This window comes from Myotis lucifugus, unplaced genomic scaffold (genome assembly GCF_000147115.1).
Source record: "Myotis lucifugus unplaced genomic scaffold, Myoluc2.0 scaffold_487, whole genome shotgun sequence".
In the NCBI taxonomy this organism is placed as follows: Eukaryota; Metazoa; Chordata; class Mammalia; order Chiroptera; family Vespertilionidae; genus Myotis; species Myotis lucifugus.
Genome location: NW_005871535.1, coordinates 258,873 through 280,953, shown reverse-complemented (window position 1 = coordinate 280,953; position 22,081 = coordinate 258,873). Strand labels below are relative to the sequence as shown.

Sequence of the window (22,081 nt, the reverse complement as noted above, 5' to 3'; positions counted from 1 at the left end):
TTCATGTATAAAATGTATTTCAGAATAAACAAAGTAGACTAGCTTGATGAAGTAAAATTCTTTGTGTAAGATCACAGCTTCATAAATGTAAAATAATAAAATTATAAAAATTATCATGTTGTAATTCTCAACAAAATAAGCTATTAAGCAATAATCATTAATGGATAATCAGGTGTAATGGATAAATTTAAGGTAAGGTTGACAGCTTTATAAGAGAGTGATCTGGCTGTAACCACCTGAATCAAACCCATTGATCACTAAAAGTGAGACAGCCAAATGTTACACATTTCCCGATGTATTGTAAAATTAAGAACACTGATCAGCTAGGAAATATCCTAGCAAAAAGGGGAACTGGAACCTAATCAACAAATATTTAATTTGCAAAGCAAGAAAAAATAAAGCTGCATATTCTTAGGCTTGTTTTTCAAATTTAACTTACATCATTACGTATAACTTCCCTGGAATCCGCTAATAAGTCCATCAGTCTTGAAACACCTAGAACACACAACCATGTGAAAAATACTGGCAGATCAAAAACACAAATAGTGATTCAAGTTACAAACAATTTATTAACACATCATTTCAGTCCCCCTCTTTAGGAATGATCCTGACTTTTAAATCAAAATGATTTAAAGAAGGTAAGTCACTTACCCATGGGACTAACTAAAATAATTTGCTGCACCTGAGGCCCTAGGTGCTTCAAAAGAGAAGTAAGAAGCTTTACACCGGGCCATCGGACATGGAAGTCAAAGTCCTGGAAGGTAAGAATGTAAAATGTTTACATTTAAAACACACACACGTGTTTTTTTTTCAACTTAATAGTGGTGCTAAAAACCACAAACAAAATTTTTTCAAACTTTAATTTAAGAAATAAAAAAACAAAAATAGAGTTGATATAAATTGCTCAAACTTATTCACTGTTACTGACTAGATAAAACAGTGTTTTGTAAAGCTGGAAATAAGCTGAGCATTTTAACAGATTATATAGTTCTTAAAATATGCATGTGAATCTCTTGCAATGATACAGCAAATCTCACTATTTTAAAGATATATATATATATATATATATAATGCTTTACCGAAAAGGGTAAAAAAGAAGCTTATTAAGATGACAAAAATGACAAGGTTCTTTATTTACCTCCAACAAAGATAACAGGAGAGTGACATTTTCTTGCTGTTTAATAAAAATTTCTGTAAACTGACTTCCCAAATCCTCACTCTGTCTTGTGGAATTTTCTTCTGTAATATTAAAAGATAAAGCACTTCAATATGATGCAGTGTTATGTTAAAGTATTCTTTTTTTCTTTGAAGGAGCTAAGCAGAAATGATAATTTCCTTGGTACAATTATGCTGAAAAACATATCCTTAAATTAATTTTCAATGTCATTTAAATAAATATTTTTCTTTTTTCTTATTAGTAAATTTATTGGGGTAATATTGGTTAATAAAATTATATAAACTTCAGGGGTACAAGTTTATAATACATCTGTATACTCTGTTGTGTGCTCACCACCTGAAGTCAGTCTCCTTCCATCACCATGTATTTTACCCCCTTTCCCCTCTTTGTCCTCCCTCTGCTTCCCTTCTGGTAACCACCATTCAGTTGTCTGTATCTGAGTATGTTTTTTAATTTGTTTTGTTTGTTTATTGCTTTTTGCTTTCTATACCATTTCTGAGTGAAATCGTATGGTTCTTGTCCTTTCCCATCTGACTTATTATACTTAGCATAATACTCTTTTTTTAAAAAAAAATACATATCTTTATTGATTTCAGAGAGGAAGGGAGAGGGAAAGAGAGATAGAAACATCAATGATGAGAGAGAATCATTGATTGGCCGCCGCCTGCACGTCCCCTACTGGGGATCAAGCCCACAACCTAGGCATGTGCCCTTGATCAGAATCGAATCTGGGACCCTTCAGTCCGCAGGCTGACGCTCTATCCACTGAGGCAAACCAGCTAGGGCCATAATATTCTTAAGATCCATCCACATTGTTGCAAATGGCACTATTTCAAATTTTTATGCTTTAAATATTTAAATATGATAAACAAAAGATATTTCTCGAGGACATTTTTAGGTTAAACTTCTAATTAGGGTACAAGGAAACTTATTGGGATGATGGAAACATTCTATCTCTAATGTGATTATGGTTACACTACTGTTATAAACATTTGCCCAAACACAAAGGACTATAAAACCCCCAAAAGTAAATTATACTGTATGTAAATTGTCTCAAAACCTCCTGCCTTGAAAACATTATTGAATATATAGTCCTTACTGACTCTGAGTGTTACTGTGTTAAATAATTTAATTATGAAATTAACCAGTTACTTGCAGATTCCTCCATATCTTTTTAAACAAAGTTAGCAGTTTCATATTTGTCCTTAAAACTTCAGTCTTTAGATTAAACTATTTGTTGTTTCAATGTACTTTGCCAAAAATATAAAGGATCATTAATAACTACCGAAGCACCAACTGCCAAAGCAAACTATCATTTAAAATTTGCCTATACTATTAACACAGTTTAGAGATGGCAAATACACTGTTCCCCATTCCCTAACCCACACCAGAGGCCGCCAATTGATCACAGCATCTGCTGAGCATCAGAATCCTTGTCCGCATATTGCTCCAGGCAGTGACTATAAACCAATGAAGCTGGCAATCAAGGTCAAACCTATTTATTATCTCTCAAACAGTTCTTTTTCAAATGTGTGATTTTAATAATAAAATACTTCAGAAATAGAAAAAAATCCAGTACATGATAAGAAAAACAAAGCAATCCAACAGTGAGAGTGATAATCATATCTAATTTTTGTAGAGGAAAGAAAAACAATAAGAAACCACAAGTAGAGAGAAAATGTTTTCCAATATTGACTATGTATCCAAATATGCTTGGTTTATTTTTCAAAAACTTTAAGAAATATCTCTCTTACTTCTTGTATCTGTAAAAGAATTCAGTTTCTGAATCTTAAAACTTTATTACTTAAAACAAAATATACTTTAGTTTTTAAAAGAATTACTGACAGCTATGCTAAGCATAGAATGTCAGGGAACAAGGGTTTGAAAAGGGAGACAGAATAGGAGGCAAAAATGAAGGTTAAAAGGGCTTAAAACTTAGTGGTCATAATTTTATGAAAATGGAACAGCATTTGCTGACATACTGCATAGAGGAGTATGAAAAGCAAAAAGAAAAAGAAAAAAAGAAAGAAAGGGTGATTCCAAGGTTTTGGTTTGAGGAGTTGGAAGGATGGAGCTGCCAGTTACTGCGATGATAACCCAGTGGGAGAAGCAATTTAAGAGTATAGAAAGAATATGAAGTTTAATTCTGGCAAGTTTGAGACACCTTATGAAAATCTGAGAGAAGATATCAAGTGAGCAGTTGGATGAATACGAGCATAAATGTGGAGAAGTTTGGGTTCTATATATACATTAAAATGGTAAATATAAATGATATTTAAAGTTACAAGACTGGATGATGGGCATCTATGTAAAACTTACAGCTAACATCACTCTTAATGGTGAAAGACTGAATGTTTCCACTTAAGATCAGGAAAGAGCAAGAATATCCACTTTCACCACTTCCAGTCAACAATGTATTGGAATCTTAGTGCCATAGGCAAGAAAAAGAAATAAAAGGCATGCAGATTGAAAAGGAAGAAGTAAAACTCTATTTATAGATGACATGTTTGCCTATGTATAAAATCTTACGGAACCTATAAAAAAGCTATTCAAACTAGTACTAGTAAATGAGTTTAGCAAAGTTGTGGGGAATGAAAGGTCAATATACAAAATTAATTGCATTTCTATATACTGGCAATGAATAATTAGAGACTGAAATTTAAAAAACAATACCACTTGAAACAGCACCAAAAATATTAAAAGACTTAGGGATATATTTGATAGAAGATGTATAAGACCTATACTTTGAAAACTCCGAAATGCTGCTGAGAAATATTAAAGACCTAAATAAACACATATACTGTGTTTTTGTATTAGAAGATGCAATTTTGTTAAGATGTTGGTTTTCCCTAATTCAACCTACAGATTCACCAGAATCTCAAAGTCAGTTTTTAAAATAGAAATTGATCAATTGATTCTAAAATTGATGTGGGACTACAAAGAACCTAAAAGGGCCAAAGTGATTTTGAAAACACACACAGAGGACTGAAAAAGCTGGAGGACTTAAGTACATGATTTCAAGATTTATTATAAAGCTACAATAATCAAGAGTGTCACATAGACAAAAGGACAGAAATCCAGACAAATAGAATAGAAATTCTAATAGAACAGAAAGTCCAGAAATAGATCCATTAGCTCAAAAGTGTAAAAGTAGAAATGGACTACAGATCTAACCATAAGAATTAAAACTGTAAAAAAAAAAATCACAGAAGAAAATCTTAGTGATTTTAGGTTTGGCAAAGATTTCATAAATAGGAAACAAAAAGTTAAGTTAGAAAAGAAAAAAAATTGATAAGATGGACTTAATCAAAAGTTAAAACCTGCTCTCCAAAATATAATATTAGGAAAATAAAAAGGCAAGTCACAGACAGGGAGAATATTTGTGAAAGACATATCACAAAGGACTTGTATCTAGAATATATAAAGAATTCTTACAACTGAAATATAAGAATATAATCTAGTAAAAAAAGCAAAAGATTTGAATAAACACTTTGCCAAAAAGAAAAATATATACAGTGGGGCCTTGACTTACGAGTGTCCCGACTAACGAGTTTTTCGAGATACGAGCCGTCTCTCGGCCGATTTTTTGCTTTGAGTTGCGAGCTAAAATTCGGGTTACGAGCCAGCTTCAGATACCCCACCGCTAGTTGGCGTAGCGAACGTCACAGTGAACGCCACAACATCAGCCCAGCATCACGTGTCTCACTCATTCACTTTTTGATTTGACATACGAGTAATTTGAGTTACGAGCTCCATCACTGAACGAATTAAACTCGTAAGTCAAGGCCCCACTGTAGATGGCAAATAAGCACACGAAAAGTTGCTTAATAGCATTATTCTTTACGAAAATACAAATTAAAACAACCACGAAATACTATTACTACCTATTAGAACAGCTAAAATTTAAAAAGACTGACCATTACCAAGTATTGGAGAGAATGTGGAAGAACTGGAACTCATAGATTACCAGTGAGAATGTAAAAGGGTACAACTATGTTGAAAAATGGTTTGACCTTTTCTTACATAGTTAAACATACACTTACTATTATCTCTTAGGTATTCTATTGCTAGGTATTTATTCAAAAGAAATGAAAATATATGTCCATATAAAGACTTGTACATGATATTAATAGAAGCTTTATTTGGAACTGCCAAAAACTGAAAACAATCCAAATGCCCACCAAAAGGGGAATGGATTAACAAATCACTATATTTGCACTTACTATTATTTAAAAAAAATACATTTTATTGATTTTTTACAGAGAGGAAGGGAAGGGACAGAGAGTTAGAAACATCGATGAAAGAGAAACATCAATTAGCTGCTCCCTGCACACCCCCCACTGGGGATGTAACCGCAACCAAGGCACACACCCCTGACCGGAATCAAACCTGGGACTCCTCAGCCCGCAGGCCGACGCTCTATCCACTGAGCCAAACTAGTCAGGGCATGCACTTACTATTATTTATGTAAATTTTGTGATGCTTCAGAGGGTAATATAGTATGTTTTATTTAACATATTTAACTATGGACCCCCTTTAATACAAAGTATTCTGAGATATCTACACTTTAAGGAATGTAGGTTTAACCAAGGAAAAAGTTTAATTCATGTTTGCAATGAATACAAGCTAATGACTTAGCAAGAAGTGGAGTTAACATATTTGATTTATTTTGTAGCTTTAATGTATAAAATACTGTAGCTTAACAATATACAATTAAGAGCTGTTTGGAAATAACAAGTAAAATATGATCCTGTTCCAAGGATCTATGGTTCCTTCTGGCTTAATATTGTCAATTTGAAAAAGCTGTTAGTGAAATGAACTTTACTTCCTTTAAGTATAAGACAGCACTTCTGGCCCAGCTGGTGTAGCTCAGTGGTTAAGCATCGATCTATGAACCAGGAGGTCACGGTTCAATTCCTGGTCAGGGCACATGCCCAGGTTGTGGGCTCAATTCTCAGTAGGGGGCATGCAGGAGGCAGCTGATCAATGATTTTCATCACTGATGTTTCTATCTCTCTCTCCCTCTCCCTTCCTCTCTGAAATCAATAAAAAAATATATATATAAAAAAAGACATGTAGAGTCCCACAAAAACTAGCTAAGCAATTAAAGTAACGTATACAAACTATTTTGGTGTAGCAGTAACTTAAGCTAAAATGACTACGTTAATTATACCTAAAAGTTGTAAATCAAAATTAGACCTATGAAAAAGTATATATGTTTTACATGTAACCTCTGATATGAGACAAGCATCCTCTCTCATTAAATATACTTAGCTCTAAAACTCCTAGAGCTAAGTCTATTTTTATATCTTGTATTTTATATGCTATACTTATAACCTGTAAAAGTAAGTACTCTTTATTATAAGATAAATGAAAAAATAAAATAAGAACTAAATGGCCCTTTGTTACTATAGTTAAAAAGAAACCGAAGACAGGTATATAGAATTAAAGACTGCTTTTTAAAAAGTCCTTATATACCCTTGAAAACATTTTAGGCCTATTTATATAATTGGTTTTTAACTAAATACATTTATTCTTCAAATGTATTTACAGTTATCTTTTTTCCAGAGGTATAAATAATGCTCAAAAACATTTGTGGACCTTCTCTTTGAAATTCCACTCCATATCAGCAGGACAAAACTATTTTATAAAAAAAGATACTTTAACAAAAGTAGTCCTAAGTCAGAGTGAGGGACTATGAAGTATATCTTCTTTTACACCATAGTGAATTAGTTAAAAAAAGCACACCTATATTTTTTTAACATTTGTATGCATCCTCTATAAACTAGTTATGAAAATTACAAGGTTTAATAACGAATCTAGTTAGTAAAATGGCCACAATTTATTAAAACAGAAATCTTAGGGGGGGGGGGGGGAGGAAAGAATGTATCCAAAAATATAGTGATCCACTGTTATCCTACTTACTAGATGACACCTTGTAAGTTAAATGGTCTCTGGGCTTCCATTTTTAGAAAACAGAAAAATAGCACCTACCTCAAGGCTGCTATGAGAATCAAATAAGATAATGGACATAAAAGCCCTGTAAGTGTTAATGTTCTAAACAAGTATGCTGAAACAATAATAGAAACGACGACTACTGATCTGTGCTACCCAACACGGATGAGCTATTGTCACAAGAGTTAAGGCATAATGCTCCTGTATTTTCTGCTTTCAAACAAGGGATTCAGATGACACAAAAGTAAAGCTATATATCTTAATAAGCTAGTTTTTTGTTATCTTTTTGTTCGGTATGGGCAACTTTCTTTTGTACCATTTTAAATCTCCTTTAGATAAGGATATTCCCTTCCTTATTTTAAAATGTTTAGGGTCTAGGAAAAAATGGTAAAACAATATAAAATAAAACTTAGTACCTTTAATTATGAATTAAAGAAATATCAATGTTAAAAGTAAATGGAACTTGAAACAGATCACCAGAAATAAAGACAGACAATATTGGTGAGTTATATAAATTAATATAAAAAATGTCAGTAACCAGACATTATTATACATGCATTACTTTAAAGGGACAATATCAACATGTAAGTATTTTCTGAACTGAAATACTTTTCAGTTCTTATTGAATAAGGATAAAATTTATGTGTATACATTTGTACGTATACATATTCAAATATTATTTTTATTTTTAAATAAACTGCCTGAAATTTTTCCAGGAAGTACACAAAAAGTAATTCAAATAGATTGTACTACCAGAGAAATAGCTTTAATTTTGTTAAAAAATGCACTAGATTATTTTCTGTGTTCTAGCCAATAGATAGATTTAGCAGTCATAAAAATAAAAACCAGCAATATAAGGTGATCATATATTGCTTTTTAATTAAGGAATTCTTATATAGTGAAACAAATCTCAATTTACCAGCCAGAATTAAACATCACTTGACAGTGTCCTTTTATATTACCAGAAATTATGCCTAAAAGCATCATGCATATGTAAATACAATCTTTTACCTTCAAGATCATCTGAAAAGGTAGACAAAAATAAATAAATAAATGAATAAATATACATACATTAAAAAGTGGGTGATAAAATAGTTTCTTATGTAGTAGAATTCACAATACAATAAATAAGAGTTTAAAAATGTCAAGTAAGCAATATAATTACTAAACAGAAGAGACTCATATTCATTTTACTCAAATAGCAAAAGAGATATAGCATATGCTATATATTCAGGATGATGAGACAGACTTTTCAATAAATTAAAGGGTTATAAAATATCTCCAAGATAAAGAACTCTAAAATAAAGTTCATTATGTCAACTCCATGTATTGATTTTTTTATTTTAAGAGAGAGGAAGGTAGGGATGGAGGGAAGTGGGAGGAAAGGGAAGGAGGGAGGGAAGGAGGGAGACAATCCATCTTTCCACCCATCCATGCATTCACTGGTTGATTCTTGCATATGCCCTAACTGGAGATCAATCCCCATAACTTTGGTATATGGGGATAAAGGTCTAACCAACTGAGCAACCTGGCCAGGGCCGGTAAGAATGACCTTTTGGTGAAAGATTAAGTTCCTATTTTAATCTTTCTTAGAAAAAGTGATTCTAGTACAGAATAGTTTATCTTTTTTTAGCCAAAGGATAATTTTTTGATGTTGAATTAAAAATAAAGAGCCCAAATATATGAAGTGAAACAATAAAATTAGGACTCTGAACATGGTTATATTATAAATTTATAATAAAGGAAAACCACCTAAAATTTATTGCTGCTATATATTTTGTAAAACAGAAAAATCATCCATTATAAACTACAAAAGAGAGTTATAATTTGAAACAGGAAAAAAAGAGTCTTTTAACATATTATAACAAGTGTGTTGCACCTAATTTTCTTAAGAGAAATAACTAGGCAAAATAGGTATCTTCTTCAAAATATGTTCTTGTGTATACTGTGTTTCAATACTGTCATGTGATTGACAGCTTCTTTTACCATGGGTACCCAAATTATATTTACTAAAGATTTTTCACCCCTGAAAAATTAATAAAGTTAGTTATAAGCTAGATATTACAGAGAAATAAAAATGTAAGGAAAAGGATATTTAAGTCTAAGAAATTTTGCCTATTCAATAAACCCAGTTTAAAATGTCCCCATTACTGATATTCTGTGGTGTTAATATCTACATATATTTCTGTTCTACTTTTATTTTAAAAAACCATTGTAAACCCAATATCATCTATATTTCTTTATGCCTTGTTTACTCAAGATTTTTTAAAGATCCTATTATTTCAATGTAAATTAGACTTATAAAATGCATGCATGCATATGTCTACCTTTCTGACTGTCTAGAATAATGAAAAACCCATTATGTCCTACTGCAACAACCAATCTGATAACAATGCACTCTTCAATAGCACTGTGAAATGTTAATCAATGCATGTTTTTATAATATGCAAACAGAATGTATTCAGACTTCTAGTAAAGTGTTTCACATACTGACAATAAAATAAATTAATGACCGACTACCTTAAGTAAGCAAGTAATTTGAAACAAAAAAGGAAAGGATGTATGAAAAAAATGTGTGGATTTCAAACTTATTCATATCATGTCACACCAAGCAGATTCGATGTAAAAAAGACTTTCTTTTTCTTCTTCTTTTTTTTAATCCTTACCCGAGGATATTTTTCCCACTGATTTTTAAAGAGAGTAAGAAGAGAGAGGTAAAGACAGAGAGAAACATCAATGTGAAAGAAACACATTGATTGATTGCCTCCTGCAGGAGCCCTGATCTGGCCCAGGCCAGGGAGAAGCCTGCAACCAAGGCATGTGCTCTTGATTGGAATCGAATCCGGGACCCTTCAGTCCGCAGGCTGGTGCTCTTAAAAAAGACTTTCTTAATTTAACAAGTTGTTGCTCTTTATAAATTATCATGAGTCCTATGTTAAAAGTTTAAGTATTTATTAGGAAAAAACCTCATACTGCTCACCAAATAACATAAATAAAATAGCTTGATTTTTAACCAATAGCCAAAAATGATTATTTAATCCAGAGATTACTAATATTCATATTGCTTAATTAAAACCAAATACAAACAGAGGGATAAATATTTTTTAAAAGAAAAGAATCATATTTCATCTCCAAATTACATATAAGGCAATCATTTTAAAGATACTTTTCTGAAACTAAGCATATGTCTTTCCTTTATTCATAAAAAAGAAAAAGCAAAGAAAAACACACATAAAATTAGTACAATCCAGTTAACTTTATGTACAAAATACATAGCAAAAGAAACTTACCTACTTCATCTTCTTCATCATTAGATATTATATTAAATAGTGTATCCAAAGCATAACCTATTATTTCAGAATCCGAACTGGAAAAAAGAAATTATTACATTTATACACTGCTAGTTAGAGTATGAACTGTTATGACCATTTTTAGACAGTTATTTAACAAGATTATATAAAACTAGAGGCCTGGTGCATGAATTCGTGCCATGGTGGGGTCCAGCTTGGCCCACCCGATGGGGGCCATAAGGCAGGTCATCAGGGGTGAGGGGCTGCGGATGGTTTGCCAGTTGGCCCTGCCCCCAATCCGGGTCTGGGTACCTGCTTGGGGTGGAGCTGGCCGGGGTGAGGGGCTGCAGGCAGTTTGCAGGCCAGCCCCTCCCCCGATCAGAGTGGGGGAACCCGCTCAGGGGTGGGGCCAGCTGGAACGAGGGGCCTTGGGCATTCTGGTTGTTCCACTGTTCAGTCAATTTGCATATTACCCTTTTATTATATATGATGATGATATTAAAAGCAGCAAGAGGAAAGCAATTTGTTACCTACAAAGGAGCTCCCATAAGGCTGTCAGCTGATTTCTCATCAGAGACTCTACAGATCAGAAGTGAATGGCATGAAGTATTCAAGGTAATGAAAAACAAGAATCTGAAGCCAAGACTATTCTATCCAGCAAGGCTATCTCATTCAAAATAGATGGTAAAATAAATAGCTGCCTAGACACAAAAAGACTAAAGGAGTTTACCAACACTAAATCAACACTGCAAGAAATGTTAAAGGTACTACTGTAATAATAATAAGAAATAGAAAAACAGAGGCAAAAAGAATTAAAATGGCAATAAATAAGTACCTATCAATAATAACCTTAAATGTAAATGGTTTAAATCAGGGGTCCTCAAACTTTTTAAACAGGGGGCCAGTTCACTGTCCCTCAGACCGTTGGAGGGCCGGACTATAGTTTAAAAAAAACACTATGAACAAATTCCTATGCACACTGCACATATCTTATTTTGAAGAAAAAAAACAAAACAGGAACAAATACAATATTTGTATTTGCATGTGGCCCGCGGGCCGTAGTTTGAGGACCCCTGGTTTAAATGCTCCAATCAAAAGACTTAGGGTAGCTAGTGGGTAATGAAACATGATACATATATATGCTGACTATAAGAGATCCACCTCAGAACTAAAGACTCACACAGGATGAGAGTGAATGGATGGAAAACAATTTTCATGTAAATGTTAACGAAAAAAAAAAAAGCTGGGGTAGCAATGCTAATACCTAAAAAAATAGACTTCAAAATGAAGGCCATAACAAGAGACAATAAAGGGTGCTAATAATACTAAAAGGATCAATGCAACAAGAGTATATAACCATGAGAAACATATATGCAATCCAATATAGGAGCACCTAAATATATAAAAAAAACTTCTTTAAGGACTTTAAGGGAGAGATCGACAGCAATACAGTCACAATACAGGACTTTAACACCCCAGATCTTCTAGACAAAAATCAACAGTGACTGTAAATGACACACTGGATCAGATGAATTTAACTGACATATACAGAACATTTCACCCCAAAGTTGCAAAATACACATTCTTCTCAGTGTACATGGGTCATTCTCAAAGACAGACCACATGTTAGGACACAAAACAAATCTCTACAAGTTCAAGAAGATTGAAATAAAATCAAGCATGTTCTCAGATCACAATGGCATGAAATCAGAAATCAACTACACTAAAAACACTCAAAACATTCAAACACATGGAGGCTAGTACTGGTATGTTATTAAACAATGAATGGATTACCAATGAGATCAAGAAAGAAATCAGAAACTTCCTTGAAACAAATAAAAATGAACACATAACAATCCAAAAATCTATGGGACATAGAGAAAGCAGTCCCGAGAAGGAAGTCCACAGTACTATAGGCCTACGTCAAAAAACAAGAATACTTTTGAATAAACTATCTAACCCTACAACTTAAAGAATTAGAATGAGAACAAGAAAAGCCCAGAGTAAGTAGAAGGAAGGAAACAATAAAGATCAGAGAGAAAATAAATGACACAAGATAAAAAAACAAAAAACAAAAGATCAATGAAACCAAGAGCAGATTCTTTGAAAAGATAAACAAGATTGATGAACCTTTAGCCAGACTCATCAGAAACAAAGAGAGAGGACCCAAATAAATAAAATCAGAAACAAAAGAGGTAAAGTAACCACCGACACCACAGGAATACAAAGTTCCTCATGTTGTGGTGACCCCCAATTTCATTGTTACAAATCGAACATAATTAAAGCATAGTGATTAATCACAAAAACAATACGTAATTATATATGTGTTTTCTGATGGTCTTAGGCAACCCCTGTGAAAGGGTCGTTCGACCCCCAAAGGGGTCGCAACCCACAGGTTGAGAACCGCTGTCCTAGAGCAAGGGAAACAAAGGAGAAAATAAACAAATTGGATGACATCAAACTGAAAAGCTTTTGCACAGCAAAAGAAACCATCAACAAAATGAAAAGGGAGTCCACTATATGGTAGAACATATTTGCCAATGATACATCTGATAAGGGGTTAATTTCCAAAATATATAAGGAACTCATACAACTTAGAAAAGGAAGATAATCCAATTTTAAAATGGGCAAAGGACCTAAACAGACACTTCTCCACAGTGGACATAACAATGTTCAATAGACATGAAAAAATGCTCAGTCACTAATCATCAGAGAGATGCAAGTTAAAACATAATGAAGTATTACTTCACACCTATCAGAAAGCTACCATCTACAAATCAACAAATGACAAGTGCTGGCAAGGAGGTGGAGAAAAGGAAACCCTGGTATACTACTGGTGGGAATGCAGACTGGTGGATCCACTATGGAAAATAGTATAGAGTTTCATCAAAAAAATTAAAAATGGAACTGCCATTTGACCCAGTGATTCCACTTCTAGGAACATCCTAAGAAACCCAAAACATTAATCAGAAAGAATATATATACCCCTATGTTCATAGCAGTACAATTTATAATATTATGCTAAGATCTGTAAACAACCCAAGTACTCATCAGATGAGTGGATAAAAAAGCTGTGGTACATTTACACCATGGATTACTATGAAGAAGTAAAAATGAAGGATCTCTTACCCTTTGAGACAGCATGGAGGGACCTGAAGAGTATTATGCTAAGCAAAATAAGCCAGTCAGAAAAAGACAAATATCGCATGATCTCACTCATATGTGGAATCTAATGAACAATATAAACTGATGAATAAAATAGACCCAGAAACATAGAAGCATGGAACAGACTGTTGATCTCAGAGGGAAGGTAAGGGTGGAGGAGTGGGTGGGGAGAGATTAACCAAAGAACTTATATGCATACTAGAGGCCTGGTGCACAAAAATTTGTGCACTCGGGGGGGTAGGGGGTCCCTCAGCCCGGCCTGTGCCCTCTCCCAGTCTGGGACCCCTCAGGGGATGACCACCTGCTGGCTTAGGCCTGCTTCCCGGGGGACTGGGCCTAAGCTGGCAATCAGACATCCCTCTGGCAGCCCGGCGGCCCTCGGGGGATGTCCACTTGCCAGCGGGGAGCAGACCTAAGCTGCAGTTGGACATCCTTAGCGCTGCTGAGGAGCAGGAGAGGCTCCCACCACCACAGCTGTACTCGCAGCCATCAGCCTGGCTTGTGGCTGAGCAGAGCTCCCCCATGTGGGAGCGCACTGGGCAGCTCCTGCATTGAGCATCTGCCCCCTGGTGGTCAGTGTGTGTCATAGTGACCAGTCATTCCCAGTCTTTCTGCTGTTAGGGTCAGTTTGCATATTACCCTTTTACTACATAGGATAGAGGCCTGGTGCATGGGTGGGGGCTGGCTGGTTTGCCCTGAAGGGTGTCCCGGATCAGGGTGGGGGGTCCCGCTTGGGCGCCTGGCCAGCCTGGGTGAGGGGCTGATGGCTGTTTGCAGCTGGTCACACCCCCTTCAGGGTGGGGGTCCCCACTGGGGTGCCTGGCCAGCCTGGATGAAGGGCTGAGGGCCGTTTTCAGGCTGGCCGGCGACTGAAGCTCCCAGCCTCTCCTTTATTTCTTTTCTTTTTTTATTCTGGGATTTATTTACCTTCTATAATTGAAACTTTGTTGTCGTCACTGGAGCTGAGAGCTGGCTCTTGCTCGCTCCAGCTCTGAGGCCACGGCCTGCTGAAAGCAGGTATCTGGGGTTTGTTTAGCTTCTATAATTGAAACTTTGTTGCTTTCAGAGCTCAGAGCCGGGCCATGGCAGGCGGGGAACCTTGGCTTCCTCCATCACTGGAGCAAGCAAGCCTCCTGCTTGCTTCAGCTGTGTGGCTGCCGGCCGCCATCTTTGTAGGTGGTTAATTTGCATATCTTGCTGATTAGCCAATGGGAAGTGTAGCAAAGGTATGGTCAATTACCCTTTTTGTCTTTTATTAGATAGGATATGCATAACCCATGGACACAGACAGTAGTGTAGTGAAGGCCTGGGGGGGTGTGGTGGGGGGGGGATGAGAGCGAGGTGATAAGAGGGGCCAATAGGTAAAGAAAAAGGGGACACCTGTATTACTTTCAACAATAAAGGTAAATTTTAAAAAATTATAATAAAAAACACAAAAGAATTGTAATAGTTTTAATAGGTTTATCCTTCATTCCTTCAACAGAGATTGTAAAACAAATTAATTAAAATTTCAAGAAGATTTAAAGAGGCTTACCGATCTGTTTGTAAAACATGGATAAGATGTTCCATTGCTTGAATACCCACTTCCAAGCGATATTTCTGCACAAAATAAAAATGTTAAAGAAACTAATATCCACTTTAATAAACTTGATAACTAACAAAGCGTTACAGACCTTTGATAATGATTTGAGAGCACGCACGGCATTTCTTCGATCATCTAGTAAAGTAGATGAAGCTACTCGGTCACAAAGCTTTTGAATCTGTCGTAGAAAAAATGAAACAGCATTAACAGAAGAGAAAGTACAAAAAAAACATGAAGTTTTCCCCAAATTTATACCACCTAATTCTGAAAAAAAAAAAAAAATCATCAAATGGGATGTAATGGAAATGGTCTTTCACAAATGTAAGTTACTATTTAGGTAATATTATATCATTAAATAACTAGGTAATAATTTAATCTCATTGCAGAGATCAAACAGAGACTTGGAAAATAAAAGTGGTGGAAGAGGGGTAAAATAAAATAAGTCACATAAACTGAGAAATTAAAAGAAATCATTAGTAGAACCGAAGTTTTCTAAACATGCCTATTATGACTGTTTGAACCAAGAAGGGAGCATAATCCATGAGGGTTATGGTAGAAGATGGGAAGTTACTTAAAAAAATTTTAAACAATAATTGTTTATATCATAATTTCACCATATATTTAAACAAGGAAAGTCAGAACTGTATATAAAATTTTTAAAGTTTTGAGTGTACCTGATAATCTACAAAGATGAAACATTTTCTATTATAAAAACTTTTAATAAATTTACAAGAACTAAAATTCAAACTGAATTTTAAAATAAACATTGAGCATTATTTACAATAGGAAAAAACTGGAAATAACTGTCCAAAAAGAGAAAACTAAATGAATTGTGGTAAATACTTTGGTATATACTTTGTAGCTACTTAAAAGAATTAACTGTACTAATATGAAAATACTATTACTTAATAGTGTGTGTGTGTGTGTGTGTGTGTGTGTGAAAGCAAGTTGTAAAACTATATGTAAATTGTGAGCCTATTAAAGCAAAAGTATCAAACTGTATGTAAATTTTCATTAAAAAAAGAATTTGGAAACTTAAAACTATATTTTCTAGAAGAAAGCACAGGAGAAAAATCTTTGTGAACTTTAATTAGGCAAGATTTCTCAGGTATATATTAAGAGCACAATCCATAAAAGAAAAACATAATAAATTGGACTTTATCACTCCTTCTCTTAAAAAAATACTGTTAAGGAATGAAAAGATAAGCCACAAATTGGATAAAAATATTTGGAAAACATCTGATAAAGGATAGTTTTAAAAACCACTATAATTCAGGTACTTTATAGAACTAACAACCAGTTATTATTTTATTATAAATTACGCATTCTTTAATGACAGTTCTTACTAAGATTGTATAAATAATATTTTGGCATATCACTCAAACTTTTGTACCCTATATATCCGAGTAAGTAGTGTTTACTAGTAAATACATAGTGTTTTCCAAATTATATTCTGTAGACTTCTAGTGTCCCAGAAGATATTAATAGATTTCCTATGATCACAAAACTTGTGGGAAACAAGGTTACACAAAATTAAATAGGTTTCTGCACTGCAGGATTTCTAAGTCTTTACTATGCTGACTTGCATTTTTCATCCTACAGGAACAGTATTACCAAAGCTAGCTTTACTTTTTTATTTTAGTCATTCTAACTGCTCAGATTGAGGAATTATTCCTACCTTAAACTGTATTCACTTTCATATTAATTATATTGATTTTCCAAAATGGAAAGACCATAACTTACTCTTTATTAAATAACTGATACCTTTCCTACTATAATTTTTTTTAACATTAAAAAACTACATAATTATCTTTTGAAAACATGAACCTCATTATCCAACTTAAAAAATTTCTTAGGGGCATTGGAAACTAAAGAGAAAATAAACAAATGGGACTACATCAAAATAAAAAGCTTCTGCACAGCAAAAGAAACCATCAACAAAACAACAAGAAAGCCCACTGCGTGGGAAAACATATTTGCCAATGTTATATCTGATAAGGGCCTAATCTCCAAAATTTATAGGGAACTCATACAACTTAACAAAAGGAAGATAAACAATCCAATCAAAAAATGGGCAAAAGACCTAAATAAACACCTTTCAAAAGAGGACATGCAGAAAGCCAAGAGACATATGAAAACTTGCTCAACGTCACTCATCATCCGAGAGATGCAAATCAAAACAACAATGAGGTACCATCTCACACCTGTCAGACTGGCTATCATCAACAAATCAACAAATGACAAGTGCTGGTGAGGATGCGGAGAAAAAGGAACCCTTGTGCACTGCTGGTGGGAATGCAGACTGGTGCAGCCACTGTGGAGAACAGTATGGCGTTTCCTCAAAAAATAAAAATGGAACTTCCATTTGACCCAGTGACCCCACTTCTAGGAATATATCCCAAGAAACTAGAAACACCCATCAGAATGGATATATGCACCCCTATGTTCATAGCAGCACAATTCACCATAGCTAAGATCTGGAAACAGCCTAAGTGCCCATCAGTAGATGAATGGATTAGAAAACTGTGGTACATCTACACGATGGAATACTATGCTGCTGTTAAAAAGAAGGAACTCTTACCATTTGCAATGGCATGGATGGAACTGGAGAGCATTATGCTAAGTGAAATAAGCCAGTCAATGGAGGAAAAACACCACATGATCTCACTCACTCATTGATAATAAAGACCATTATAAACTTATGAACAAAAATAGATACAGAGGCAGAGCTGCCTCGACCAGACTGTCAAACTACAGCGGGAAAGCTGGGGAGGGTTGAGGGGCGGAGGGGGGGGGTAAGATCAACCGAAGGACTTGTATGCATGCATATAAGCATAACCAATGGACATAAGACACTGGGGGGTAGGGGAGGCCGGGGGATTGTTAAGGGCGGGAAAAAAAGGAGACATATGTAATACTCTTTGTAATACTTTAAGCAATAAAACAATTAAAAAAAATTTCTTAGGCCAAAAATAGTTTTCCTAATAAGCATGATTGTAATTTCCTCTACTTGGGTCTTCCACATCTTTAAATTTTTTCTAGGTAGTTTATATTATGACTGGGAAATCTATTGTAGGCATTTTCTGCTTTTTCTTAATGCTAGACTTCAAGCACAGAATGGCTCTAGATCTAGGAACTCCATCTGGGATTTCCATCCTCAAAAAATAAAAATGGAACTCCCATTTGACCCAGTGACCCCTGGGTAGGGGTAGTGCAATGCAGTAGTTTGTCCTAGTGCAATGCAGGACTTTAATTCCAGCCTCAGTCCCATCTTTGGTGGATGTATAGAGACTTATGTCAAAATGTGAATTTCCATGTCTGGAAGCTCCTCAATCATTATTCGTTCAATGTGAAAGCTATTTGATGGTGGTGGAGATACTTAGCTTTAGGAATATTGGAGTGAGATAATCATAACCCTAAGACTTCATTTATTTTGTGTTCTAACATGCTAACATTTCAGCATTGCTGTTGTTTTAAAGCTTTGAGATATACAGAATGATAGTAATCTCATTTATTATGACGATAAAATAGCAATAAGGTTATTTTTATCTAACAGATTCACAAAATTAAAATAGTAGCACATACCAAATTATTCCATTTTTATGAAATAAAAATCAAAACTAATCTATGCTATTAGAAGTCAGGACAGTGATTACTCATGGGGGTGGGCAGCGACTGAATGAAGCACAAAGGGGACTGCAGAGGTGCTAGCAATGTTCTTCTGTTCCTTGTTGGTTATCTGGGTATGTTAAGATTTACATATATCACATGTGTACTTTTCTATATACTTCTATAAAATGTTTAAAATACAACTATCCAGGATAAACAAAGATATAAATTAGTGAACTTGCTGCCCTACCCTATTTGGCTCAGTGGTTGGAGTGTCAGTCTGTGGACCAGGTTCGATACTGGTCAAGGGCACATACCTCGCTTGCAGCCTCAATACCTGGCCCTGGTTGGGCTTATGTGGGAGGCTAACAACCCACATGTCTCTCTCACATTGATGTTACTCTCTCTCTGTCTTTCCTCCTCTCTTACACTATGTCTAAAAATCAATGGAAAAATATCCTCCAGTGAGGATTAACAACAACAACAAAGTGAACTTGCTTATATTCTCTCAGAAGGAAGGTAACCAAAAAAGTGGCAATTTGGCAAAAACTATTACAACTTAAAATGTTTATACCCTTTCAGCCAGGCATTCCTACTTCTAGGAATTTATCCTTTAAAAATATGCTCATAGCACCTGGCTGGGTGGCTCAATTGGTTGGTGTGTTGTCTGTAGAATAAAAAAAGGTTGCAGGTTTGATTCCTGGTCAGGGCACTATACCTAGGTTGCAGGATTGATCCCAGGTCGGGTTAGTATGGGAGGCAAACGATCTATGTCTCTCTCTCTCCCTCTCCCCCTTCCTTTCTCTAAACATATCCTTGGGTTAGGATTAAAAAAAAAAAAAGCCTAGACCTACAAAATGTTATATATAAGAATGCTCTTTGTAGCAATATTTTTAATAGCTAAAAAGGAAATCTACCTTCCACCCTGTAAGGATATAATAAGCCTGCTACACGGAAGAGGGTTCTAACCTGACTGTGCTGGCACCCTGATCTCAGATTTCCAGCCTCCAGAACTGTGAGCAATAAATTTCTGCTGTTAATTAAAAAAATAAAAAATAAAACAATCTAAAGGTTAATCTGTCAGCCAGAGAATAGTGAAATACATGGTACACATGGTACACATACAAGGTGGGTTTATAGCCGTTCGCATGGAAAATAATGCAATAATTAATAAATAATAAATAATAATATAAGAATAAACTCTGTTTTGTGTACTCACAATTATAAACCAACTTTTGCTCCACTCTGTACACTATGCAGCTGGTCAAGTTGAATAAAGCAGATTCACATTTACTAACAAGAAAAGATGTTCAAGATATAGTAACTGAAAAAATAAAAAACCAGACAATATGCTCAACATGAGTTCATTTTGGTTTAAAACTACATTAATAAGAAACCATTTGAATATGAATAAAAAAATTAAGACTATGCACCATATATTTTAGTGGGATGCTAGAAATATTCATTGTCTATATTACTTCTGATGTTTGAATTTTGATAATAAATAGGAATTATCTTTATAAGCAGAAAAGAGCAAACTGTAATACAGTGAAATGGTTTGGGTTTTTTTGGAATTTCTAGGGTATTTTCATGACTAACTAAATTCATCTTTCAAAGATGCTATTTCCACCCTACTGATCAAAACAGCATGAATAAAGATAATCTCAATTAGTTCCCTGTAGCCTGCAGGATAAAGCACAAATTTTTTAGATTAGACTACACAGTCATTACTCAGTCAATAAACACAATGACTACACATATACATTTGTTGTACTAATCAAAATTAAAGATATGGTCTCTGGCCACAGGAGCTTGCACAAACAGTCATATAAATAAAGTATAATAACAAGTTAAAGGTATATAAGTATATGCTGAGTAAAGCAGGAGCATAAAAGAAAAAGCAATCAATTTTATATGAAAGTAAAACTGTTATAGGCTGAATGCTTATATCCCCCTCTCCCAAATGCATATGTTGAAATCCTAACCCTCAATGTGATAGTAGTAGGAGGTGGGTCCTTTGGGAGGGTATGTCATAGGGTGGAGCCTTCATGAATGGGATTAGTGCCCTTATAAAGAGGCCCTGGAGAGCTAGCTCCTATATTTCTTTCCCATAGTGAGAAAATGGCTATGTATAAACTAGGAAGTAAGCCTTCAGCAGATGCTCAATCTTGGACTTCCAGTCTCCAGAACTATGAGAAATAAGTTGCTATTTAAGCCACCTGGTCTATGGTCTTTTTGTTATAGCAAACTAAGATATTGTTTAATTTTGAAATACTAAGTGTGCCACTTGAGTCAAAAATTAAAGGATGAGTATCACATGAAGAAGGAATTCCAGGCACAGAAAATGATTTCTCACTTTATATTTATTTACACATATTTTAATTTAGAAAATGGCATTTCATATTCAAAGAAAAATGAGTTTTTAAATGTGCATACATCTATGAACCAAAACAATTTTACATCACATAGTACACACACACACACACACATCTATACAAATAAAAGGGTAACATGCTAATTAGGACATCTTCCAGACGTCCATCCGGACAAAGCCACAGCAGCTGCGAGGACTTAGGGCTGGGAGCAGGGCCGATCAGGGGGTTGGGGTGCCGCCACTGTCACACTCAGGGCAGGGCCGATGGGGACTTAGGGCTGGTGACACCGTGGGAGAGGCGGGCGGCACTGCGCAGGAGATGCACAAAATTCATGCTAGAGTAGGCCTTCCTTCCCCTGGCTTCCAGCACTGGCTTCTCTCTGGCACCCGGGACCCAGGCTTCCCTCGCAGCCCAGGCTTTGTCTGGTCCAGAAAGCTGTCCGGAAGGACCTCCAGTCTAATTAGCATGTTATACTTTTACTAGAGGCCCGGTGGACAAAAATTTGTGCGCTCGGGGTGGGGGGTGGGGGGGTCCCTCAGCCCGGCCTGTGCCCTCTCGCAGTCTGGGACCCCTCGGGAGATAACCTGCTGGCTTAGGCCCGCTCCCGGGTGGCAGAGGGCAGGCCCAATCCCTAGGTGCAGCCCCTGGTCAGGCTCAGAGCAGGGCCGATTGGGGAGTTGGGGCGCCGCCGCCTGTCATGCACAGAGCAGGGCGGATCGGGAGGTTGCGATGCCACCCCCTAGTCACGCTCAGGGTACGGCCCGATTGACGGGTTGGGGCACCGCCCTCCTGTCATACTCAAGGTAGGGCCAATCAGGGGGTTGGGACGCTGCTCTCTGTCATGCATGAGCAGGCTCCATCAGGGGGTTGGGGCTCCTACTCTGTCATACACAGAGCCTAAGGTGAATCAGGGAGTTGGGGAACTTCC

General features: G+C 35.6%; 1 protein-coding gene across 6 annotated transcripts in view; it reads right to left on the bottom strand.

Moving 5' to 3' along the window:
• USO1 (USO1 vesicle transport factor) overlaps positions 1–22,081 on the bottom strand; it is a 76,032-nt gene that overhangs the window by 43,221 nt on the left and 10,730 nt on the right. For 2 of the 6 annotated variants that reach the window (XM_006103509.3, XM_006103511.3), the window contains exons 2-8: positions 15,261–15,347; positions 15,122–15,186; positions 10,423–10,499; positions 8,144–8,155; positions 1,139–1,239; positions 652–754; positions 440–495 (exon numbers count right to left, since the gene is read on the bottom strand). In XM_006103509.3, the coding sequence (XP_006103571.1) occupies positions 440–495; positions 652–754; positions 1,139–1,239; positions 8,144–8,155; positions 10,423–10,499; positions 15,122–15,186; positions 15,261–15,347 (501 nt within the window). Of the gene's footprint in view, positions 1–439; positions 496–651; positions 755–1,138; positions 1,240–8,143; positions 8,156–10,422; positions 10,500–15,121; positions 15,187–15,260; positions 15,348–19,997; positions 20,072–22,081 lie in introns of all 6 variants that reach the window. The other 4 variants (XM_006103512.3, XM_006103510.3, XM_023744810.1 and 1 more) reach the window with 3 other exon arrangements.